General features: G+C 20.5%; 2 protein-coding genes across 2 annotated transcripts; both read right to left on the bottom strand.

The window, feature by feature from the left end:
- Positions 1-1,333: 1,333 nt before the first annotated feature.
- HO133_009011 (uncharacterized protein) lies at positions 1,334-1,712 on the bottom strand (the record flags this gene model as incomplete). Its single annotated transcript, XM_037299872.1, has 2 exons — positions 1,334-1,503; positions 1,553-1,712. 2 exons carry the CDS (start codon positions 1,710-1,712, stop codon positions 1,334-1,336), a joined length of 330 nt encoding a protein of 109 aa, XP_037154698.1.
- A 19,671-nt stretch (positions 1,713-21,383) lies between these two features.
- On the bottom strand, positions 21,384-21,733 carry HO133_009010 (uncharacterized protein; the record flags this gene model as incomplete). Its single annotated transcript, XM_037299871.1, has 2 exons — positions 21,384-21,535; positions 21,661-21,733. The coding sequence occupies 2 exons, from the start codon at positions 21,731-21,733 to the stop codon at positions 21,384-21,386; spliced, it is 225 nt and encodes a 74-aa protein (XP_037154697.1).
- Positions 21,734-22,279: the final 546 nt, after the last annotated feature.

Raw genomic sequence — 22,279 nt, 5'->3', positions numbered from 1 at the left:
ACGATCCCCAAAAGTAGAAATGTAAGATCAATTTGAGACTCAAGATGTGTTGTACTTCATTGACTGCCTCTTCCCCGTCTCCCACGTCTTAATGCTCAGTCTCAAGAATAGCCTCTATTCTTGTCGCCATGGCATTCACATCAATCCTCAGCGCCCGAGTCCTCTCGTATCTTGTCTTCGCGGCCGTTTGTGTCTTTCTGCTCTTCTCATAACGCTGTATCGAATGCACAGCTCCAGACGGCCGCCTCTAGAGGGTCGGTACCCTAGCACCGACATTTACCTCATTTCTGACAAACCAGTCGGCGAGCTGTGCCTCTCCTCATACGCCGTCAGCTACCGCGGCGCGACGAAGCTGCTCGGTTTTGCGGAGGATAGGAGAGGGTTGATGGATCAGTATATCGTGGAGGTATGCCAGGGTGGTGACCTCAAGTGCGTTATACAGTGGCCGCAGATTATGAGTCAGGTGGGAACGGCGAGCAAGTCTGTGGAGTGTTATGAGGAGTTGAGGACGAGCTGACCAGTGGTTGACTTGCAGTACTCAGTTCTACAAGGGCTTTGGATGCAGCAGTGCTGACTGACGAAACAATGGGAAATCTTCTTCAAGTCCACGCCGGCAGTCTACCTTGATGGAACTGGTAACGTCGTGCTGATGAGAACACTCGATATGCAGGTAAGCAGCCAGTATTGATACTATTCCTGCACTAGGCTTCGTTCATGGTTGCTGACCATTGTCAGTCAATACTTCGACAACCTATAGACCTCTCCGCAACGAGAAATGTAAGGAAACCTCCTCCGTGATCAATCCGACTTAGATGCTATAATCGAGAAAATACCCTGGTTAGTGCTGCTGCAGGCAAACCTCTACGGCGTCCTGGCCGCTGGCTGTGATTCCAATCACTGAAGCAGCGACAGCCGCCCTAGAAACAAACGACCACCCAATGTATCATCCGAGATGAACAAGCACAGGAACAAGGGCAGCATAAAAAATGGAGGTGCGCAATTCTACAAATGACAGTGCTTTGCAAGGGCTAAGGGGCCTGATGATTCTTTTCAGCAACCAGTTCACATGCGAATAGTTTAAGAACAGGATGACGTGGAATACTTCATAATCTGAATATGTTTATCAGTCAATTACGAACGTACTTATCCACAGAAAGTACGTGGTCGATAGCCTCAAGGCCGTTAAACGATAGAATCTTGCATATCAAACAGTCCTTACTTCGTGCATTTCTGTGGCAGCGTCAACCCGCCATGTATTGTGTGAAGTGAGAGAAAATTAAATAGGACAACCCCTACCAAAGGCAATGTTGAGCTGCCCACTTGCAAACCCTACTTACTCCTTCCCATCACCGCCGTCACTACTAATTAGTAGCCGAACAAAGCCGACAAACACCGTCACATCAGCTTCCATCTCTTTTCTGAACCATTGCCTTATCCCAACCGCAACCAAAGAGTCTACGCCAAGCACATGCATCAATTTTGCGGCGTCGGTGTTGCCCTCCTCTGTGTTCAGTATCTTCGACAGCTTTTGAACCAAGGCCTCACAAATCACCTCTGCAGTTTCTGCTGTCGCCTCGGCGCGAGAGGTGTGCTAAGGGGTCAACGATGGCGGTAGTGCCCTCTGAATCGGAAGCGGAGGCTGCAGCGGCGACCAGGTACCAGGAGGCGTGGACTTCGGCCCCGATGGCGGCGGTGAAGGCGCCATGGGACATGTTTCCGAACATCAAGTCCTCGGATCTGTCAGTTCATTGTGTCTATTCAGGTGTTGGGGTCAAGGTAAGCGTGTAATCAAGTACCTCGCAAACCATCGATACTTGGATGTAGCCTTTGATGGGGGGCACGTTCTCTGCACAGTTGGCTAACATAGATTCTGGAGAATGCTTATGTTGCGGGGAGGTGTTTTTCACCTCCACACCCATCGCTCGAATCTCGTCCAGAAACTCGGCGACATCACCACCAGTTGCACCGGAACGAGATGATAGCAGAAGATGTTTTGCCCCGCGATCAACCATCTACCGAGGGATTCGTTGGCCCAAACCTCCTAGACCACCTGCAATCACGTAGCTTCGGTGTTGAGATTTACTGCAGCACCTGTGTTGTAGCTACCCCGCAGGTGGCAAATAGGGGGTATAAGTGGCCTTCACTCAGCACTCTCATAGCTACCAAATCAATCAATACTTCATACATTTCCAACAGGTTATAAGGCCCTCGCGCTGCTACTACGCAGTTATCAATTATTAATTTAATCTTCAAATATTAAATCCAGCTCAGTTGTGGCAACTCCGACGACTTTTTACCACTATTACCACTATTCTTCATTGTTACTAGTATTACCACTATTCTAATACTATTCTACTATTTTTCTACTACGACTACTATTTAACTAAGAGATTATAGCGTATAGAGATTATTACTATTTTATTATAAATTCTATTACGATTATTACTTAAGTAAGAGATTAGAGTATATAGAGATTTTTTAATTATAAACTTTAAGTCTATATCTAAATAGTAGTTAAAGCTTTATTAGTCTTTTAATTAACTAGTATCTAAGAAGTAATTAAAGCTTTATTAATTACGAGTAAAGGTCTATAAATTAAATTCATAATCATTTTTTTTGATTAGGGCTGTCGAGTAAATTTAATAAGCGATCTTTGATAGCGATCTTTAGTGAGCGAACTTTGATGAGCGATAATTGAGACCCTTGCCTTGTGTTAATTATAAGATTAAATTTTAGAATTCTTAAATCTTTAAGGCGCGTAAACTACGCTCTATAATTTAAAAGAAAAATCTTAAAGTTTTAGTAGAAAATAAAAAAGTTATCTTAAATTTAAATAATATATATCTAAACTACTAATTGAAAAGATATAATATAATATAGTATATTAATCTACTATATTATACTTTAATACGATATAAAATATTAATATTTATATAATTTCATATCTGATATAATATGGAATCTTAACGATATATATCTTAGAGATACTTATAGAATTACTAACGTAGACTTAATATCGTATATATCTATCTATAAACTATATAGATTAATTAATATCTTTTATACTATATATATATATAAGTTAAATTATAATAATTTCTTAATAATTAATAGTAATATCTAGTCTTACTTTATAGAATATCTAGGCGTTATTAGACGTTTACGTAAAGTTTACATTAACATCTAATAGTATAACGCTTTAAGCCGAACCTTCAATATACTCGCGTTATCAAGTACCTTTACTGGCCGGAAAGGTATGGGATTTTTTGGACTTAGAATTTTTCAACTTTTACCTCTTTTCTTTAAAGATTTATATCTTTATATTCTATTTATAGAATCTTATAATTCTTGAAGCCCTATAACGAGGCTAGTCTATTTTATACGAGACGATTTTAAAATACGGTAATTTATATATAAAATACCGAGTGGGATTGAAAATATCCTATATCTTTTGAAATGATATCTCGAAAATTGCCTAAATCCCATATTAAATACCATACCTTTCCGGCCACTAAGTATCTTTTAACAAAAATCTACATTTAAATCGATTCTTTTAATAGGTCTATCGATATTATTATACTTTATTCTACTTTAAGAGAATAGTTAATTAGTTAATTAGATATTATCTTATCTATCTCTAATAATAATATACTTATATAAATAATAAACGAGATAATATTTATAAGGCTGAAATTCAGTAGTCGAATAGATATATTAAAGACTAGATCTAGACTTTCTTTATCTATAATTTCATCTACTTAGTTAATTAATTAGTTAATTACTTAATTAATTACTTAGCTAATTACTTAGTTAATTATTTAGCTAATTACTTAATTAATCACTTAATTAATTACTTAGCTAGAGTACTTAGTTAAATAAGAGAAGAAATTATAATAGACAAATGCGGAGAATACTGCGGAGAATACTGCGGAGAAACCAAGCGATAATAAGGTTACCACCATCAAGAACACGGCTCAGCTCTCCAAGATCCCACGTCATATGCTCCTCACAATTCCACGTTAAATCGCTATTTAGCAAGCGGAGAATAACACTACGATTTGGCCTGCTATCTCTGCATACCTAGGCAATATCACATTATAATACATTACTACAATAACGATACAAGAGGAGGACCTACTGCGACGATCATAGCCAAATCACTATAACTATGGCAATTAAACCTCTACAGATAAGGGTTATATCGAATAATATATATTTAAACGAATTAAAACCGTCCGATGTCTTGCTCCGACAGTCATTTCATTATTCAAAAGTTTTTATTCTAGCAGGAGATTTCGTGGGATATACACCACTAATTAGCCCGGTATCTCCACTTCTTTCCGATTTTTCGAAAAGCATACATACATATATACTTCTTATCATGAGAATATGATATTTCCCTATTTTTTGTGGGCAATTGTTATAAGATGCCTTAGGGATACTTATAGGGTTACTAGCGTAGGCTTAGCACCGCATATATCTACCTATAGACTATATAGATTAATTAATATCTTTTATATCATATATATATATAAGTTAAATTATAATAATTTCTTAATAATTATGATATAGTATATCTATAGTATTATATTATAAAATAGTATATATATAAAATATCTTAATTAAGATTTCTATATTTAGAAGTATAAGTAGCTATTTTAATTATTATTCTAGTTAACGACTAATCGTACGACTATAGTATCGTAGTATTTTATTACTATAACTACTACTATTATAACTATTACTATTATAACTATTACTATTATATCTATTACTATTATATCTATTATCGAAATATAATCTTCGCGTATCTTAGCTATTATATTTTTTAGTTATCTAATTTTATACTATATTTAAAATCTAGTTTCGAAGAGATTTTAGAGAATTAATTTATTCGTTCTATATATTATATATCTAATATTTTAATAGCTATTACTACTATAACTACTACTATTATAGCTATTATTATTTTTATTTAAATAATTTATTATTATATAATAGCTATAATAATAATAGTTATAATAGTAATAGCTATAATAGAAATAGTTATAATAGAGATAACTATAATAAAAGTAGTTATAATAGTAGTAGTTATAATAGTAATAGCTATAATAGTAATAGTTATAATAGTAGTAATTATAGTAGTAATAGCTATTATATCGAATTTATCGAATAAATACAATCGTTAACTAGAATAATAACTAGAATAGCTACTTATACTTCTAAATATAGAAATTCTAATCGAGATATTCTATTAAGAAATTATTATAATTTAACTTATATATATATGTGGTATAAAAGATAATAATTATCTATATAATTTATAGATAGATATATGCGATGCCAAGCCTACGCTAGTAACTCTATAAGTATTTCTAAGATATCTTATAATATATCCGCAACTATTAAAATCTCGTCTTTTTATATCTTCTTATTAAAAATTAGATATACGTTATTAATATATAAAATAACTTTTTTATTTTCTATTAAAATTTTAAGATTTTTTTTTTAAATTATAGAACGAAATATAGACTTTTAAATAATAAAAAATCTAAATATAGTCTTCTAATTATTAAAGCGTAAGAAATTCAAATATTGTTTATTAGAGTTCGCTCGACAGCGGAATAGCCCTAATTAAAAAATTGATATATATTATTTAATTTTGAAATAACTTTTTTATTTTCTATTATAATTTTATTATTTCTTTTTTAAATTATAGAATAAAATATAGGCTTTTAGATAAAAAAAGGATTTTTAAATTTAGTCTTATAATTATTAAAAGGCAAGATATTTAAATATCGCTTACTAAAGATTACTTATTAGATTTACTCGATAGCTCTAATTAAAAAAATATTTATAAATTTAATTTATAGACCTTTACTCGTAATATAAGTAATTAAAGAAGTAATAGTTAATAGTATATAAAGTTTAAGAGATAATATATAAAGAGTTAATAGAATTAAAAGAAGAGTTTATTCTCTTTAGCGCTATAAGATTAAAAGTTTAAATAAATTAAATTTAAAGATAGCGCTTTTTATATTAAGTTTAAAATATCTTTTATTTAAATATCATATAATAATTATTAATAATTAAAATATTATAAGAATTCTCTTAAATTTTTTAACTACGTTATAAATAACGAAGTATATAATTTCAAATTTAATAAGAGAAAAGATAAAGTTTAATATTTATTATTATAATATTAAATACGCTATTAATTAAGTAGCGATCTCGCTCTTTATTATTAAAAAATAAAATTATTACGCTAAGTAAAAAGTATAAAATAATTACTCTAATAAATATCGATAGCGAGAAAATATTTATATTATAATCTTTTATTCAAAAAATATAGATTTCTAAATCTAAATACGCGTTAATAATAATATATATTATTAATAATTATTAAATATTCTTAAATAGAAAATATAATTTATTTTTTAATTTTATAAATAGTTAAGAAAGAAAATAAGAGTAAATCTTAAAGGTATATATTATAAATATATAAGAATATAATCTTATTTTTAATTTCTATTAAATCTATAATATCGATTTAAATATTTATTAATATATATAATTTTAGATTTATTATATTTTTTTTATATAAGTAATAAGAAGTAAGTAAATATTATAATAATGAATATAAAGTAATTTACGTTATTAATTAATATAGTAATTATATATATTCTAGAATAAATATTTATTATATTTTTATATTAGATTCTATTTAAAAATAATAAAGATAATTATAATAAAATTATATTATATAATATTACGTAGTTAGACGTTTTTAATATATTTAAATAATTTAAAAATTTATTAAAAGTCTTTTTAAAAGAGTTATTTAATTATTTTAATATATATAATTAGATTAAATACTCTATTAACTTATTATTTAATAAGTTATTTAGAAATAATTTATTTTATAATATATTATATAATAAGCTTATAGCGATTAAAGATTATTTAAATATTATATTTAAGAGAAAGTAAATTTAACTTTTAATTAGTTAGATTAATTTATTAATATTATTTATTAAGAAATTAGATAGCTCGCTATAATTATTTATTAATTATTAAAAACTCAATAAGATAACTATTAAAAATAATTACTTATTATTATTAGTTTTAAAAATATTAGAAAAAAATATATATATAAAGTATTTTATTAAGATTAATATTTATAATATATAAATACGAAAGAAAAATACGAAAGAAAAATAAGTAAAAAATTATTTTTCGAATTTATTATAATTAATTTAAGTATTAAATAATATCTTTATAATCTTTTAAATTTATATAAATAAAGTATTTAAATTATATATTAATATCTTTTATATAATATACTTAAATAATATATTAATCTATTTTAAAATAAAAGAGTTATATTAAGAGTATATATATAAAATATTACGCGTATTATTAAAGTATTAACTCTATATAAAATTATTAAAATATACTTTTAATTATAATAAGATTATCTTTCTAAGATTCTTAATAAATTAATATAATATTTAAATAAAGTTATTATATATTAAGATTATTATTAAATAATTAAAATTAAAATCTATTAAGAATATTTTAATCTTTCTAAAATTTATAGATTTTTATTAATAATTTATATAAGGCTTTTTATAGATAGCTATATTTTTAACGAATCTAATTTAAAAAGCGAAGAAAGACGAGATTAGATTACTCTTTATATTTAAAAAAAAATATAAAACTTTTAAAATACTTAAGTAAGTATTTATTATTATATTTATATTAAAATATTATAATTAAAAAATATTATTTATTATAGAGATTAATATTTTTAATATAAATATAAATAGTATATTTAGTTAACTAAGTAAAAATAAATAATAATATCTTATTATATTTTTTAGCTATAAATTTAAAAATATTAAGTTTTATTAAAATATATAAAATAAGAAGTTATATACGATTTTATTAGACTTTAAAAATTAAAGATATTACTTATAAGATAATAAATATCTTATTTATATAATCTTAGATTATAATAATTTATATTATTTTATAATAATAAAAGAGTTTAATATAAAGTAAATTTATTAAATTAAAAAATTAATTATATTTAACTTTATAATTAAATATTATAAAGAAAAACTTAATTCTATAAATATATTATTAGAAAGATTTAATATTATTAAATTAAATAATAATAAAAATAATAATAATAATATTTTTTATCTTATAAGATAAGCTTTATAACTAGAAATATTAATTTAATTTATAAAAATATAATAGTATATTTATTATAATTAAATTTATAATATTAATAAAGTAATTAAATAATATTATTATTATAAATATTTAAATTCTTAATTTAAATATTACGATATTATTTTAATTTCTAATTTATTAAATTTTAAAATTAAAGAGATTTTATTTAAAATTATAAAAATTAATAATAATATAATTATTTAAATTATAATATAAGAATACTTTTATTATAAATAAGAAGTAGTATTAAAAATAAATTATTAAGTAGAATACGTCTTCGAAATAAAAAGTTAAAGAGAATAAATTACTACGTTATAGTCTTATAATCTATATATCTAATAATTCTATTATAAAGAAAGAGATTTTTTATATAAATTATAATAATTTTAATATTAGATATTTTATTTATAAGCGTATTAAAAAAATTAGATTTAAATATTATTAAATAAATATAATAAGCGATATAATAAAATATATTTATATTTATCTCGATTATTAAAAAGTATAAATTTATTATTATAAATTATATAGCGAGTTAATATTAATCTCGCTAAATAATATAAATTTATTTTATATTATAATATTAGATTTTATTATAAATTTATTATTTATAAGAGATTTATATATTAATAAAATTTATAATATTATCTTAATTATTAATTAAAAAGATATAATATAATTAATATATATAAAAGAATAAGATAGAACTAAACTAGAAAATCTTAAATTTGTATATATAGTCAATTATAAATTCGAGTCCTCTACGCTTTTTAACTAGATCGGCTAATATATCGCGGGTAAATAAATTAGCGTTCGTAATTATTAAAAAAATAGATATACGTTATTAACATATAGAATAACTTTTTTATTTTCTATTAATTTTTTAAGATTTTTTTTTTAAATTATAGAACGAAATATGAGCTTTTAGATAAAAAATAAATTTCTAAATTTAGTCTTATAATTATTAAAGCGCAAGGAATTCAAATATCGCTTATTAAAGTTCGCTCGACAGCCGGACAGCCCTAATTAAAAAACAGGTACACATTATTTAATTTTAGAAAAACTTTTTTTATTTTCTATTATAATTTTGATATTTTTTTTTTAAATTTTAGATCAAAATGTGGGCTTTCAGATGATAAAAAGGATTTTTAAATTTAGTCTTATAACTATTAAAAGGCAAGGCATTCAAATATCGCTTACTAAAGATCGCTTATCAAATTTACTCGATAGCCCTAATTAAAAAAATGATTATGAATTTAATTCATAGGCCTTTACTCGTATAATATAATATAATATATTAATCTATTATATTATACTCTAATAAGATATAAAATATTTATATTTATATAATTTTATATCTAATATAATATAAAATCTTAGCGATATATATTACGATATAATATATTTATAATATTATATTATAATATAATATATATATAAGATATCTTAATTAAGATTTCTATATTTAAAAGTAATTATTCTAATTATTATTCTAATTAATAATTACGCTAAATTAATAAGATATAAAATTAAATATAATTATATTTTATTACTCTATATATATAATAGAAAGCGAGCTATATCTATTAATAATAAGAAAAGTATTATAAGATATCTTAGAGTTACTTATAGAGTTACTAGCGTAAACTTAATATCGTATATATCTATTCTATAGATATATAGAATAATTAATATCTTTATATTATATTATATATATAAGTTATATTATATTATTTCTTAATAAATAATAGTAATATCTAGTTTTATTTTATAGAATATTTAGATATTATTAGACGTTTATATAAAGTCTATATTAATATCTAATAGTATAACGCTTTAAGTCGAATCTTTAATATACTCGCGTTATCGAGTATCTTTTAATAAATCTTACATTTATATTAATTCTTTCGCTAGATTTATCGATATTATAAATTTATACGCTATAAGACTTATCTTATTCACATCATAGCCATATATATATTTAAGTACTTCTATTATAGCTTATGCTAGCTTTCATTAAGAATATAACCCTACTTTTCTATCCTCTAATCTTATTATATACTTACTATACGATCTTAATTCTTATAACTAGAATAATAACGATACTTCTACTCTATTCGATTTTTACGTTACTCGATTATTAAAGTATTTATTTATATATATTATATAGTAAAAGAAGAAGTATCGAAATTAGAAGACTCGCTAGTAATATAAGAGATCTCTATAAATCGTTTAATTAATTACTTAATTATTTACTTAATTAGCTATTTAGCTAAAGTACTTAATTAAGTAAAAGAAGAAACTATAATAAATAAATACGGAGAAAACTACGGAGAAGATTGTGGAGAATACTATAGAGAATATTATAGAGAAATTAAGCGGTAATAAAACTCTTATTATTAAGAATATAGGTTTACTCTCTACGCTTTCATATTAAATCGCTATTTAATAAGCGGAGAATATTACTATAATTTAGTTTATTATCTTTATTATATTAATATTATATATTACTATAATAATATTATAAGAGAAAGATCTACTACGATAATTATAGTTAATTAAGTCTCTATAAAAGAATATCAAATAATATATATTTAAACGAATTGAAATCGTTCGATATCTTATTTCGATAGTTATTTTATTATTCGAAAGATTTTACTACGATAGAAGAACTCGTAAAATTTATATCACTAATTAGTCTAGTATCTTTATTTTTTTTTAATATTCGAAGAATTATATATATATACTTCTTACTATGAGAATATAGTATTTCTCTATTTTTTATAGATAATTATTATAAGATGTCTTAGAGCTATCTATAGAGTTACTAGCGTAGACTTAATATCGTATTTATCTATTCTATTAGTATATATAATAGAATAAGATAGAGCTGAGCTTGAAAACCTTGAATTTATATATACAGCCAATTATAAATTCGATAGATCTACGCTTTTTGATTAGACACCGCGGGTAAATAAATTAGCGTCCGCAATTATCGAAAAAATAGGTATACGTTATTAACATATAGAATAACTTTTTTATTTTCTATTAACTTTTTGAGATTTTTTTTTTTAAATTGTAGAACGAAATGTGGACTTTTAGATAAAAAAAAAATTCTAAATTTAGTCTTATAATTATTAAAGCGTAAGGAATTCAAATATCGCTCACTAAAGTTCGCTCGACAGCCGAGCCGGACAGCCCTGATTAAAAAACAGGTACACATTATTTGATTTTAGAATAACTTTTTTATTTTCTATTATAATTTTGATATTTTTTTTTTAAATTATAGAACGAAATATGGGCTTTCAGATAAAAAAAGAATTTTTAAATTTAGTCTTATAATTATTAAAGCGTAAGGAATTCAAATATCGCTCACCAAAGTTCGCTCACCAAAGATCGCTCACCTATTTACTCGATAGCCCTGATTAAAAAAATAATTATGAATTTAATTCATAGGCCTTTACTCGTATATATATAGAATAATTAATATCTTTATATTATATTATATATATAAGTTATATTATATTATTTCTTAATAAAAAGCTTATCTTTTAATAATATTAATTATGCGAAATTCGTTAATACTTCGTAATTAAAATTATTAACGATAATTTTATATATCTATTATATATTTTTAATACTATTATTTAATATAAAATTATATATATTATAATTATAGTTTTTTTATTAAATCGTTAATTTAGAAAAGTTAATATATCTCTTAATATTCTTTTGAAAGTATTATAGCTTAATATAATAAGCTATATTTCTTTAAGCTATCTTCTTATAATATAAAAAAAAAAGATAAGATATAGAAAGTATATAAAAGTATATTTAATAATTCTAGAATAAATTAATAATATCTATAATAATAATTAGAATTAAGAATTAAATATACTCGAATAAGAGATAACTTTATATTATTTATATAATAGCGATAATAATAATTAAAGTTAAAATAATAATTTAGATAATATAACTTTTATAATAAACTTTTTATTACTATATATTAGATTAATTATATATAAATAAAAATATATAATTTTATTTTTTAAACGTAATCGCGTTTAATATATTAAGATTTTTAATAAATTTAATACTTATTAATTAGTATATTAATATTATTATATTTAACCTATAGTCGCGTTTATCGTTAAATTCTATATTATACTCTTAAGTAATTTAAAAAATAAAATCTACTTAATTATTAATATATATAATAAAATTATTCTTAATACTTATATCTTATTTAACTTCGATATTATTTATTTTCTTTTAATTCGAGTTTTTATCTTTATTTATATATATAATAATTCGCGTAATAAGCGAAACTTTAAACTTTCTCGTAATTACGCTCGCGTATTTTTTTTTATAATACTATTAAAATATAAGTCTATTAAAATAATAATTAGAATTACTAATCGAAAAGATATAATATATTTTATAAGATATTTTATATTAGGTAATATTATATTATATTCGAATATAATATAAATAGAGTTAAATATTATATTATTTTTCTAATATAAATTCGAGATCTTAACGATATATATTATAATATAATATATCTATAATATTATATTATAATATAATATATATATAAGATATCTTAGTTAAGATTTCTATATTTAGAAGTATAAGTAGCTATTCTAGTTATTATTCTAGCTAATTATAACTATTACTATTATAGCTATTACTACTATAGCTATTACTATTATAGCTATTACTATTATAGCTATTATTATTATATTTATTATTATTATAACTATTACTATTATATCTATTACTATTATAGCTATTATCGAAATATAATCTTCGCGTATTTTAGCTATTATATTTTTTAATTTTTAATTTTATATTATATTTAAAATCTAGTCTCGAAGAGATTTTAAAGAATTAATTCGTTCGTTTTATATATTATATATTTAATATTTTAATAGCTATTACTATTATAGCTACTACTATTATAACTATTATTATTTATTATTAAAATAATTTATTATTATATAATAGTTATAATAATAATAGTTATAATAATAATAGTTATAATAATAGTAGCTATAATAGTAATAGCTATAATAGATAGTTATAATAGAGATAACTATAATAGAGATAGTTATAATAGATAGCTATAATAGTAATAGTTATAATTAATTAAAATAATAACTAGAATAACTACTTATACTTCTAAATATAGAAATCTTAGTTAAAATATCTTAAATATATATACTATATTATAATATAATATTATAGATATATTATATTATAGTATATATCGCTAAGATCTTATATTATATTAGATATAAGATTATATAAATCTTAATATCTTATATCTTATTAGAGTATAATATAATAGATTAATATATTATTTTATATTATATCTTTTTAACTAGTAAAATTTAGAATTAAAAGCTATTTATCGCTTATTTATTATATTTTATCTAATCTATTTAAAAATTTACTTCTATTTTAATAATAATATATTAATATATTTAGTTTTACACTTTTTAATAATTATAGCGTAGCTAATAGCTAAAATATTAATTTTCTTTATTTTCTTAATTAATTTCTTTTTAGATGTAAACGTATTTATTTATTATCGTAATCTCTTAATATTTTTATTTTAATTAAGCTTATTCTTCGCTTTTTATTTTAATTAAAAATTTAATTATTATTTAATTAACTTATATTAAAATTCTTTAATATTATTATTATTATTAATATTTATTATTTATTATAATAAATTATTAGATTTAATCTTTTTTTACTTTAATTATTATAAAAAAATAAATTACTAAATATATATAAAGAAATTAAAGAATTTATATAAATATTTATAAATATTAAACTATTCTTAATTTTAATTTTAGTTTATTTTATTAAAAAGTATATTAATTCTAATAAGTATCGATATTAGAAATAAAGAGAATATATATTATATATTTTTTTAAATATATTATTATAGAGTTTAACTTAAAAAATAATTATTTTTATAAAGAAAATAAGATAAAAAAAAAGTAAGAATAAAATATATAAAAAATTTAATAAGTTATAATAATTTAATATTAGCTAAATTAAATAAAGATAATTATTTATTAACTCGCTCTCTTAAATATTTTATTTTTTAATTTATATAAATTATAATAATAATTATAAATAGTTAAGATTATATTAAATAATAGCGCTTAATAAATATAATTTATTTAAATTTAAATCTTTAAAATTAAAGAGAAAGCGTTTTATTTATATTTAATTTAAGTTAAATAATATAAAGTAATTTAAAAATTTAATATACGCGATAGATATCTAAACTTTTCTTTCTCTCTAAATTTTTTTTTTATATTAATTCTTTTTATTATAAAACTATCTTTTTTATATATTAGATTTTTATTTAAGTAGTTTAATATTATTATAATAATATCTAAAGTATAATATAACTATTAAACTATATATTTATTCTTTATTTATTAATAACTTTAAATTAATATATAAATAAATTACGCGAAGAGCTTAAATTATATATATATAATTTATTATTAATAGCTCTTTAAAAAAGTTAATATTATTTTAAAGTATTAGATATAGCGTTAAAATAAAGATTTTATTAAATATTATTATCGCTTTAATAGATATTATTACTACTTTAATAAATATTATTATTACTTTAATAAATATTATTACTACTTTAATAGATATCGTCTTTATTTTAATAGAATTAAAGCGTTAATAAAAATTAGATAATATATCTTTTTAATTATTATTATATTTATTATATATAATTAATATAAGCTATAATTTAAGCTTTACGCGAGATTTATTATTATTAAAAATTAATTAATTTTATAATTATAAAGCTTCTCTTTTAACGCTTAATTTATTAAATTATATTTAAAAAAAAATTAATATTAAAATATTATTATATTTAAAGATTTATTTTTAAAATATTATATAAGATAATAGAAGTCTTTCTAATTTATTGATTTAAAAATAAATTTTCTATTATTATACTTTATAATTAACTCTAATAATATCTATTTAAATAAATATTTATCTTTATATAATATATAAAAAGCGAGTTATATTATAAACAAAGATTTAAATCTTATAATAATCTTAATTAAATTATTTAAATTAAAGATAAAAATATATTTATTTTTAGATAATTTAAATATTATAGTAGAAAGATATTATATTATTAATTATAAGATTTAATTATATAATATTAATTACTTTAATAATTATAAAAAATATAAAAAAAAAATTATATAATTAAATATTTATAAATTTTTCTCTTTTAAATATTTATTTTAATTTAAAATTTAATTATTATCTAATTAAAAAAAATATAAAAAATATATAAAAATATATTTAATAATACTAGAATAAATTAATAATATTTATAATAATAATTAGAATTAAAAATTAGATATATTTAAATAAGAGATAACTTTATATTATTTATATAATAGTAAAGATAATTATAAAGAGTAAAATATTAATTTAAATAATATAGCTTTTATAATAAACTTTTTATTATTATATATTAAATTAATTATATATAAATAAAAATTTATAATTTTATTTTTTAGATATAATTATATTTAATATTTTAAGATTTTTATAATAATTTAATATTTATTAATTAGCGCGTTAATATTATTATATCTAAGCTATAATAATATTTATTAATAAATTCTATATTATACTTTTAAATAATTTAAAAAATAAAGTTTATTTAATTATTAGCGTATATAATAGAATTATTTTTAATACTTATATCTTATTTAATTTTAATATTATTTATATTTTTATAATTTAAATTTTTATCTTTATTTATATATATAATAATTTACGCGATAAATAAAACTCTAAACTTTCTTTATAATTACGCTTATATATTTTTTTTATATAATACTATTAAAATATAAATTTATTAAAATAATAATTAAAATTAAAAATTATTTATTACTTATTTATTATATTTTATCTAATTTATTACTTATTTATTTTTATTTTAATTATAATATATTAATATATTTAATTTTATACTTTTTATAAGTATAGCGTAATTAATAATTAAAATATTAACTTTCTTTATTTTCTTAATTAGTTTCTTTTTAGATATAAATATATTTATTTACTATCGCGATTTCTTAATATTTTTATTTTAATTAAATTTATTCTTCGCTTTTTATTTTAATTAAAAGTTTAATTATTATTTAATTAATTTATATTAAGACTTTTTAATATTATTATTAATATTAATATTTAATTTTTATTATAATAAATTATTAGATTTAATTTTTTCTACTTTAATCGCTATAAAAAGATAAATTAATAAATATAGATAAAAGAATTAAAAGGTTTATATGAATATTTATAGATATTAAGCTATACTTAATTTTAATTAATATTTATTTTATTAAAAAGTATATTAATTTTTATAAATATCGAAGTTAGAAATAAAGAGAATATATATTATATACTATTTTAATTATTAAAGAATAATTAAAGAATAATTATTTATATAAAAAAAAAAAAAAAAAAAAAAAATATACGAAAATTTTAATAAGTTATAATAGTTTTATTTTAATTAAATTAGATATAAATAATTATTTATTAATTTACTTTTTTAAATATCTTATTTTTTAATCTATACGAGTTATAATAATAATTATAAATATTATAAAAATAAATATAATTATATTAAATAATAATATTTAATAAATATAATTCGCTTAAATTTAAATCTTTAAAATTAAAAAGAAAGTATATTATTTATTAATATTTAAATTAAGCTAGATAATATAAAATAATTTAAATATTTAATATACGCGATATATATCTAAACTTTCTCTCTTCTCTAAAACTTTCTTTTTTATATTAATTCTTTTTATTATAAAACTATCTTCTTTATATATAGAATTTCTATTAATAATATAATATTATTATAACGATATTTAAAGTATAATATAATTATTAAATTATATATTTATTTTTTATTTATTAATAATTTTAAGTTAATATATAAATAGATCGCGCGAAGAGCTTAATTTATATATATTTAATCTATTATTAATAACTCTTCGAAAAAATTAATATTATTTTAAATTACGCGTAATAATAATTTATTTAAAAGTATTATAATAAAGCGTTTATTAGATATTATCGCTATTTTAATAAATATCGCTATTACTTTAATAAATATTACTACTATTTTAATAAATATTATTATTACTTTAATAAATATTATTATTACTTTAATAAATATTATCGCTATTTTAATAAATATCACTATTTTAATAAGATTAAAATATTAATAAAAATTAGATAATATATTCTTTTAATTATTATTATTTTTATTATATATAATTAACGCGAGCTATAGCTTAAACTTTATATAAGATTTATCGCTATTAAATTTTAATTAATTTTATAATTTTAAAGCTTTTCTTTTAACGCGTAATTTATAAGATTTTATTTTATATATATATTATATTATTTAATTATTATTTTTAAAGATTTATTTTTAAAAGATAACTTTATATTCTTATAATAAATAAGATATTAAATAAAATAATTAATAGAATTTAATCTTTTATTAATTAATATTAAGTATTATAATTTAAATATCTAATTATATATAAAGTTATAATTATAATTATCTTTATAATTATAATTAATATAAATTTAAACTTTCTATTAATATATAACTTTTTTTAAAAGATTTATATAAATATAATTAAAGATTAATATTCTTTTTTTAAGAATTATATACTTAATAAGAAATATTAAAAAATTTATATCTATTTTATAATTATATATTAGAATTTACTTATTTTAAATTTTAGATATAAATATCTTTATTTTTAAATAAGATAAAGAAGCTATAGATTTAAGATCGAATATTATTAAGAATTATTTACTCTTTTCTATTATATTTTAAATATTTATAATTATTAATATACTCGCTAATAAAAAAGATATATTATTACTATATAAATTTAATCGCGATATTAATAATAACTTTAGAAACTAAAGATATTAAATATAGAAATACTTATTAATAAGAAAAGCGTATTATTACTATATAAATTTAATCGTAATATTAATAATAAATTTAAGGACTAAAGCTATTAAACGTAAGAATATTTATTAATAAGAAAGATATATTATTATTATACGAATTTAATCGCGATATTAATAATAACTTTAAGAATTAAAATTATTAAATATAGAGATACTTATTAATAAGAAAGACGTATTATTATTATATAAATTTAATCGCGATATTAATAATAATTTTAGAAATTAAAGTTATTAAATATAGAAATACTTATTAATAAGAAAGATATATTATTATTATATAAATTTAATCGCGATGTTAGTAATAGCTTTAAGAATTAAAGCTATTAAATATAGAGATATAATTTTAATTTAATATAGATTTTAGAATAAAAAGTCTCTTTTATTAAAGTAGTAATATTTTTATAAATATATATCTATATTTAAATTAATTTAAAAGGTTTTATTTTATAAAAATAAAATATATAAAGTTATTAGATTAAGTATAATAATTAAATATTATTAATTAAATATAATAAATAAATAAGAATAAGAATATCTTTTTTTTAACTTAGAATAATTTTCTTTTATTTATTATATATTTTCTTTTTATAAAAATTATATCTAAACTTTAATAATATTATATTATTATTTATAAATTTATATCTTATTATAATTATTTAAAAGATTATATATCTTTTAATTATAAAGTAAGTCTTTTTATATAAAATATATATAATTGAATCGCTAAATATTAATTAGTAATTTTTTTTATTTATAATTATTAACGAGTAAATTATATTATTAGAATTATTTATTAATTTTATTTTTATAACTTCTTAAAATATAACTAATATAGAGAATTAAATTTAAAGTTATTTAAATTAGAATTTTCTTTATTCTTTAAATAAATATAATTTAAAAAATAATTATATTTATTAATCTCTATAATTCGCGAATTTCTTTTAATATATAAGCTTTAAAATTTATTTAATAATAATATAATTAATATATATAATTAATTTATTACTTAATTTAGATATATATAATCGATATAATTATATACCTTTTTTATTTATAATTATACTTTTTAAATTTCGCGTATAATCTTTTAATCTTTATCTTCGCGAAGTTTTATTTTTATTTTATTTCGATAATTTAGATAAGTCTAAATTAGTAATTAATTAATTATTAAGAATTTCTTAAATTTTCGCGATTATTAAGTTAATGACTTTAATATAATAATAATATATATAAAAGAATAAAATACAGCTAAGCTTAAAAATCTTAAATTTATATATATATTTAATTATAAATTTAAGTTCGTTACGCTCTTTAATTAGATCGACTAAGTTATCGCGAATAAATAAATTAGCGTCCGCAATTATTAAAAAATCTCTTACTCTACTTTTAATTATTTAATAACTTTACTATTTTCTATTAAAATTTTAAGATTTTTTTTTTCAAATTATAGATCGTAATTTGCGCTTTCTATAAATGAGAGAATTCTAAAATTTAGTCTTATAGTTCTTTGAGGGTAAGGAATTCAAATATCGCTTATTAAAGATCGCTCATCAAATTTGCTCGATAGCCCTAATCAAAAAAAATGATTATGAATTTAATTTATAGGCCTTTACTCGTTATATATAAATAAATTATAATTAATATTATAATTAATTATTATATTAAGAGATATATTATTATTAATTTAATTTAATTATAGAGTATAAATATAATAATTTTTTTTTTAAATATAGATAATATAAATATTATAATAATAGAAAGAATATTTAAGAAAGAAGAGAGTAGATTAAAAAAGAATAATATTAAATATTTATTATTAAATTAATTAATATTATATAATTAAAATCTTAATAAAATAAAATATTATTTAAAAATAAATTTAATTTAAATATTAATTAAAAAGCTAATTAGAAAAAAATATTAATTTTTATTATTATTAATATATATCGTAGAGCTATATATAAACGCTTTTTTTTATATTTTAAATATACTTTAAATATTTATAGCTATATATATACGCTCTCTCTTATATTTTATATATTTTAATATTCTTTATATACGCGATATATCTATTAAAGATAATCTTATTAATTTAATTAATTTCTATTTAATTTTATATTTATTAATTATAAGAAAAACTCTTTATTCTAATATTATAATTTTATTAATTTATTATTTTTAGACGTTAAGCTATTTATAATTTATAATTAATTTTCTTTTTCTCTTCTTTTATTATAAAGATAAAAGAAGATTTTTTTTTAACTTTATCTCTAATAAATCTATTATTATTTTTATAAAATTAAAGATAAGATTTTAAAGATAAAATCTTTTAATTAAAAGCGAAGAATATAATATTTTAATAATTTAATATTTAAGTAAAAGATATTATAATATTACTTAAATAAAAGAGAGATATATTAATAAAAAAGATTTTAAAATTTAAAAATAATCTTAACGCGATAAAAGATTTAATTTTTATATATAAAAGATTTAAATAGTAATTAATTTAATTAATTAAAATATTAAAGCGCTTAAACTAGATTTTACTTTTATATTAATATTTAATAAAATTAATTTAATAGTTTTAAGATATTAATATATACTTTTATTTGTTAGAATTAACATAGATGTAATATTAGTATGGGTGAGGTAGATTAAGGATAATAAGGCTATCGAACTATGTATGTAGGAAGGAGGCATGATATAGTAGGAGATGCCTCCGCCAAGGCCCGCTAGCCATAGGGCTGAGGGCTGAGTGGTGTGTCAAGGGTACGCTCGTAACACTACCCCCCCCTCTCAAATAGCCATGGCCCCCATGGCTGGTAGACCGGAGATGCACGCCCATTGCTTGCCCTGTTTCTCCAAACATCCATAGTCCCTGCAGGCCTTGACTGGAGAAGATTTGCCGAGGTGTAGCGATAGCAGTCCAAGTCTTGGCGATTTTCTGAAGAACATCGGATGGTTTCAATTCGTTCAAAAACACCATGTCCGAGGTTTTGCCGGGCCGCATGCTGGTCTTGACTGTGCCATGCCTGCCATACCCATATTATCCGTCAGAGATCCTGGAGATATTGGCCATATCTTGCCTGCGTGCCAGCAAGATTCTCCGAGTTCTTCTCCTTACCCAGTCTTCTTGCCATAGTCCTTCGGTAGAATTGAAGAAAATCCAACGCATGCATGTTATCCTTCAACACCTGTTGGCAGCCTGGCCTGGGAGCTTCACTGTAGATTTGCCCTGTGTCTCCCATGCTCTTGCTATCAAGTCTACTCCATGGTAGGGAGGTAGGGAAAGAATCGAATGTGTTGAATGCCATTTGGTAGCAGGCTCACTATGTGTGTTGTCGACATGCTCAGTGAAGAGGTCGGATCGTAATCGTTTTGCCGGGTCTGTTCCCGTCGCCATTGTAGCAGGCTCACTATGTTGTCGACATGCTCAGTGAAGAGGTCGTACGTTTGCTGCCCTTGTAGCAGGCTCACTGTGAGTGTGGGGGTGTTTGTTTGTTTGTTGATGTAGGTGGGTTTAGGTCGGAATTCATGATGTGTTGAATGTAGGTAAAGATGGAGCGGAGAGATCTCTGGAGTTCGTTTGTGATGCGGAGCGGAGAAGGATTTCTTGTATTCGATGTAGGGGACTCGTTTTTTGATGGATTGGGCTACCGTTGATAATGTAGGTTGTTCAATGTAGGTTCTTTCGAATGATGTAGGTGGTTTGTGATTTGTATGTGTGGTGGGGCTTCTGTATGGTAGAAATACCCAGCGTTTTCTTTATCAGGCTCGGTCGCTTGCTCCGAGCAGAAAGTGAAAAAACCCGTCAGTTCTCTTCGCCGGGCCGGGGGGGGTACGAAGGAGCCTTATTATAATGTCAGGACCAGCATAGGTGCGATACCAGTATGGGTGAGGTAGATCAAGGATAATAAGGCTATCGAACTATGTATGTAGGAAGGAGGCA

This window comes from Letharia lupina (assembly GCF_014066315.1).
Source record: "Letharia lupina isolate WasteWater1 chromosome Unknown contig_6, whole genome shotgun sequence".
Taxonomy (NCBI): domain Eukaryota; kingdom Fungi; phylum Ascomycota; class Lecanoromycetes; order Lecanorales; family Parmeliaceae; genus Letharia; species Letharia lupina.
This window is presented reverse-complemented; position numbering and strand designations above follow the sequence as displayed.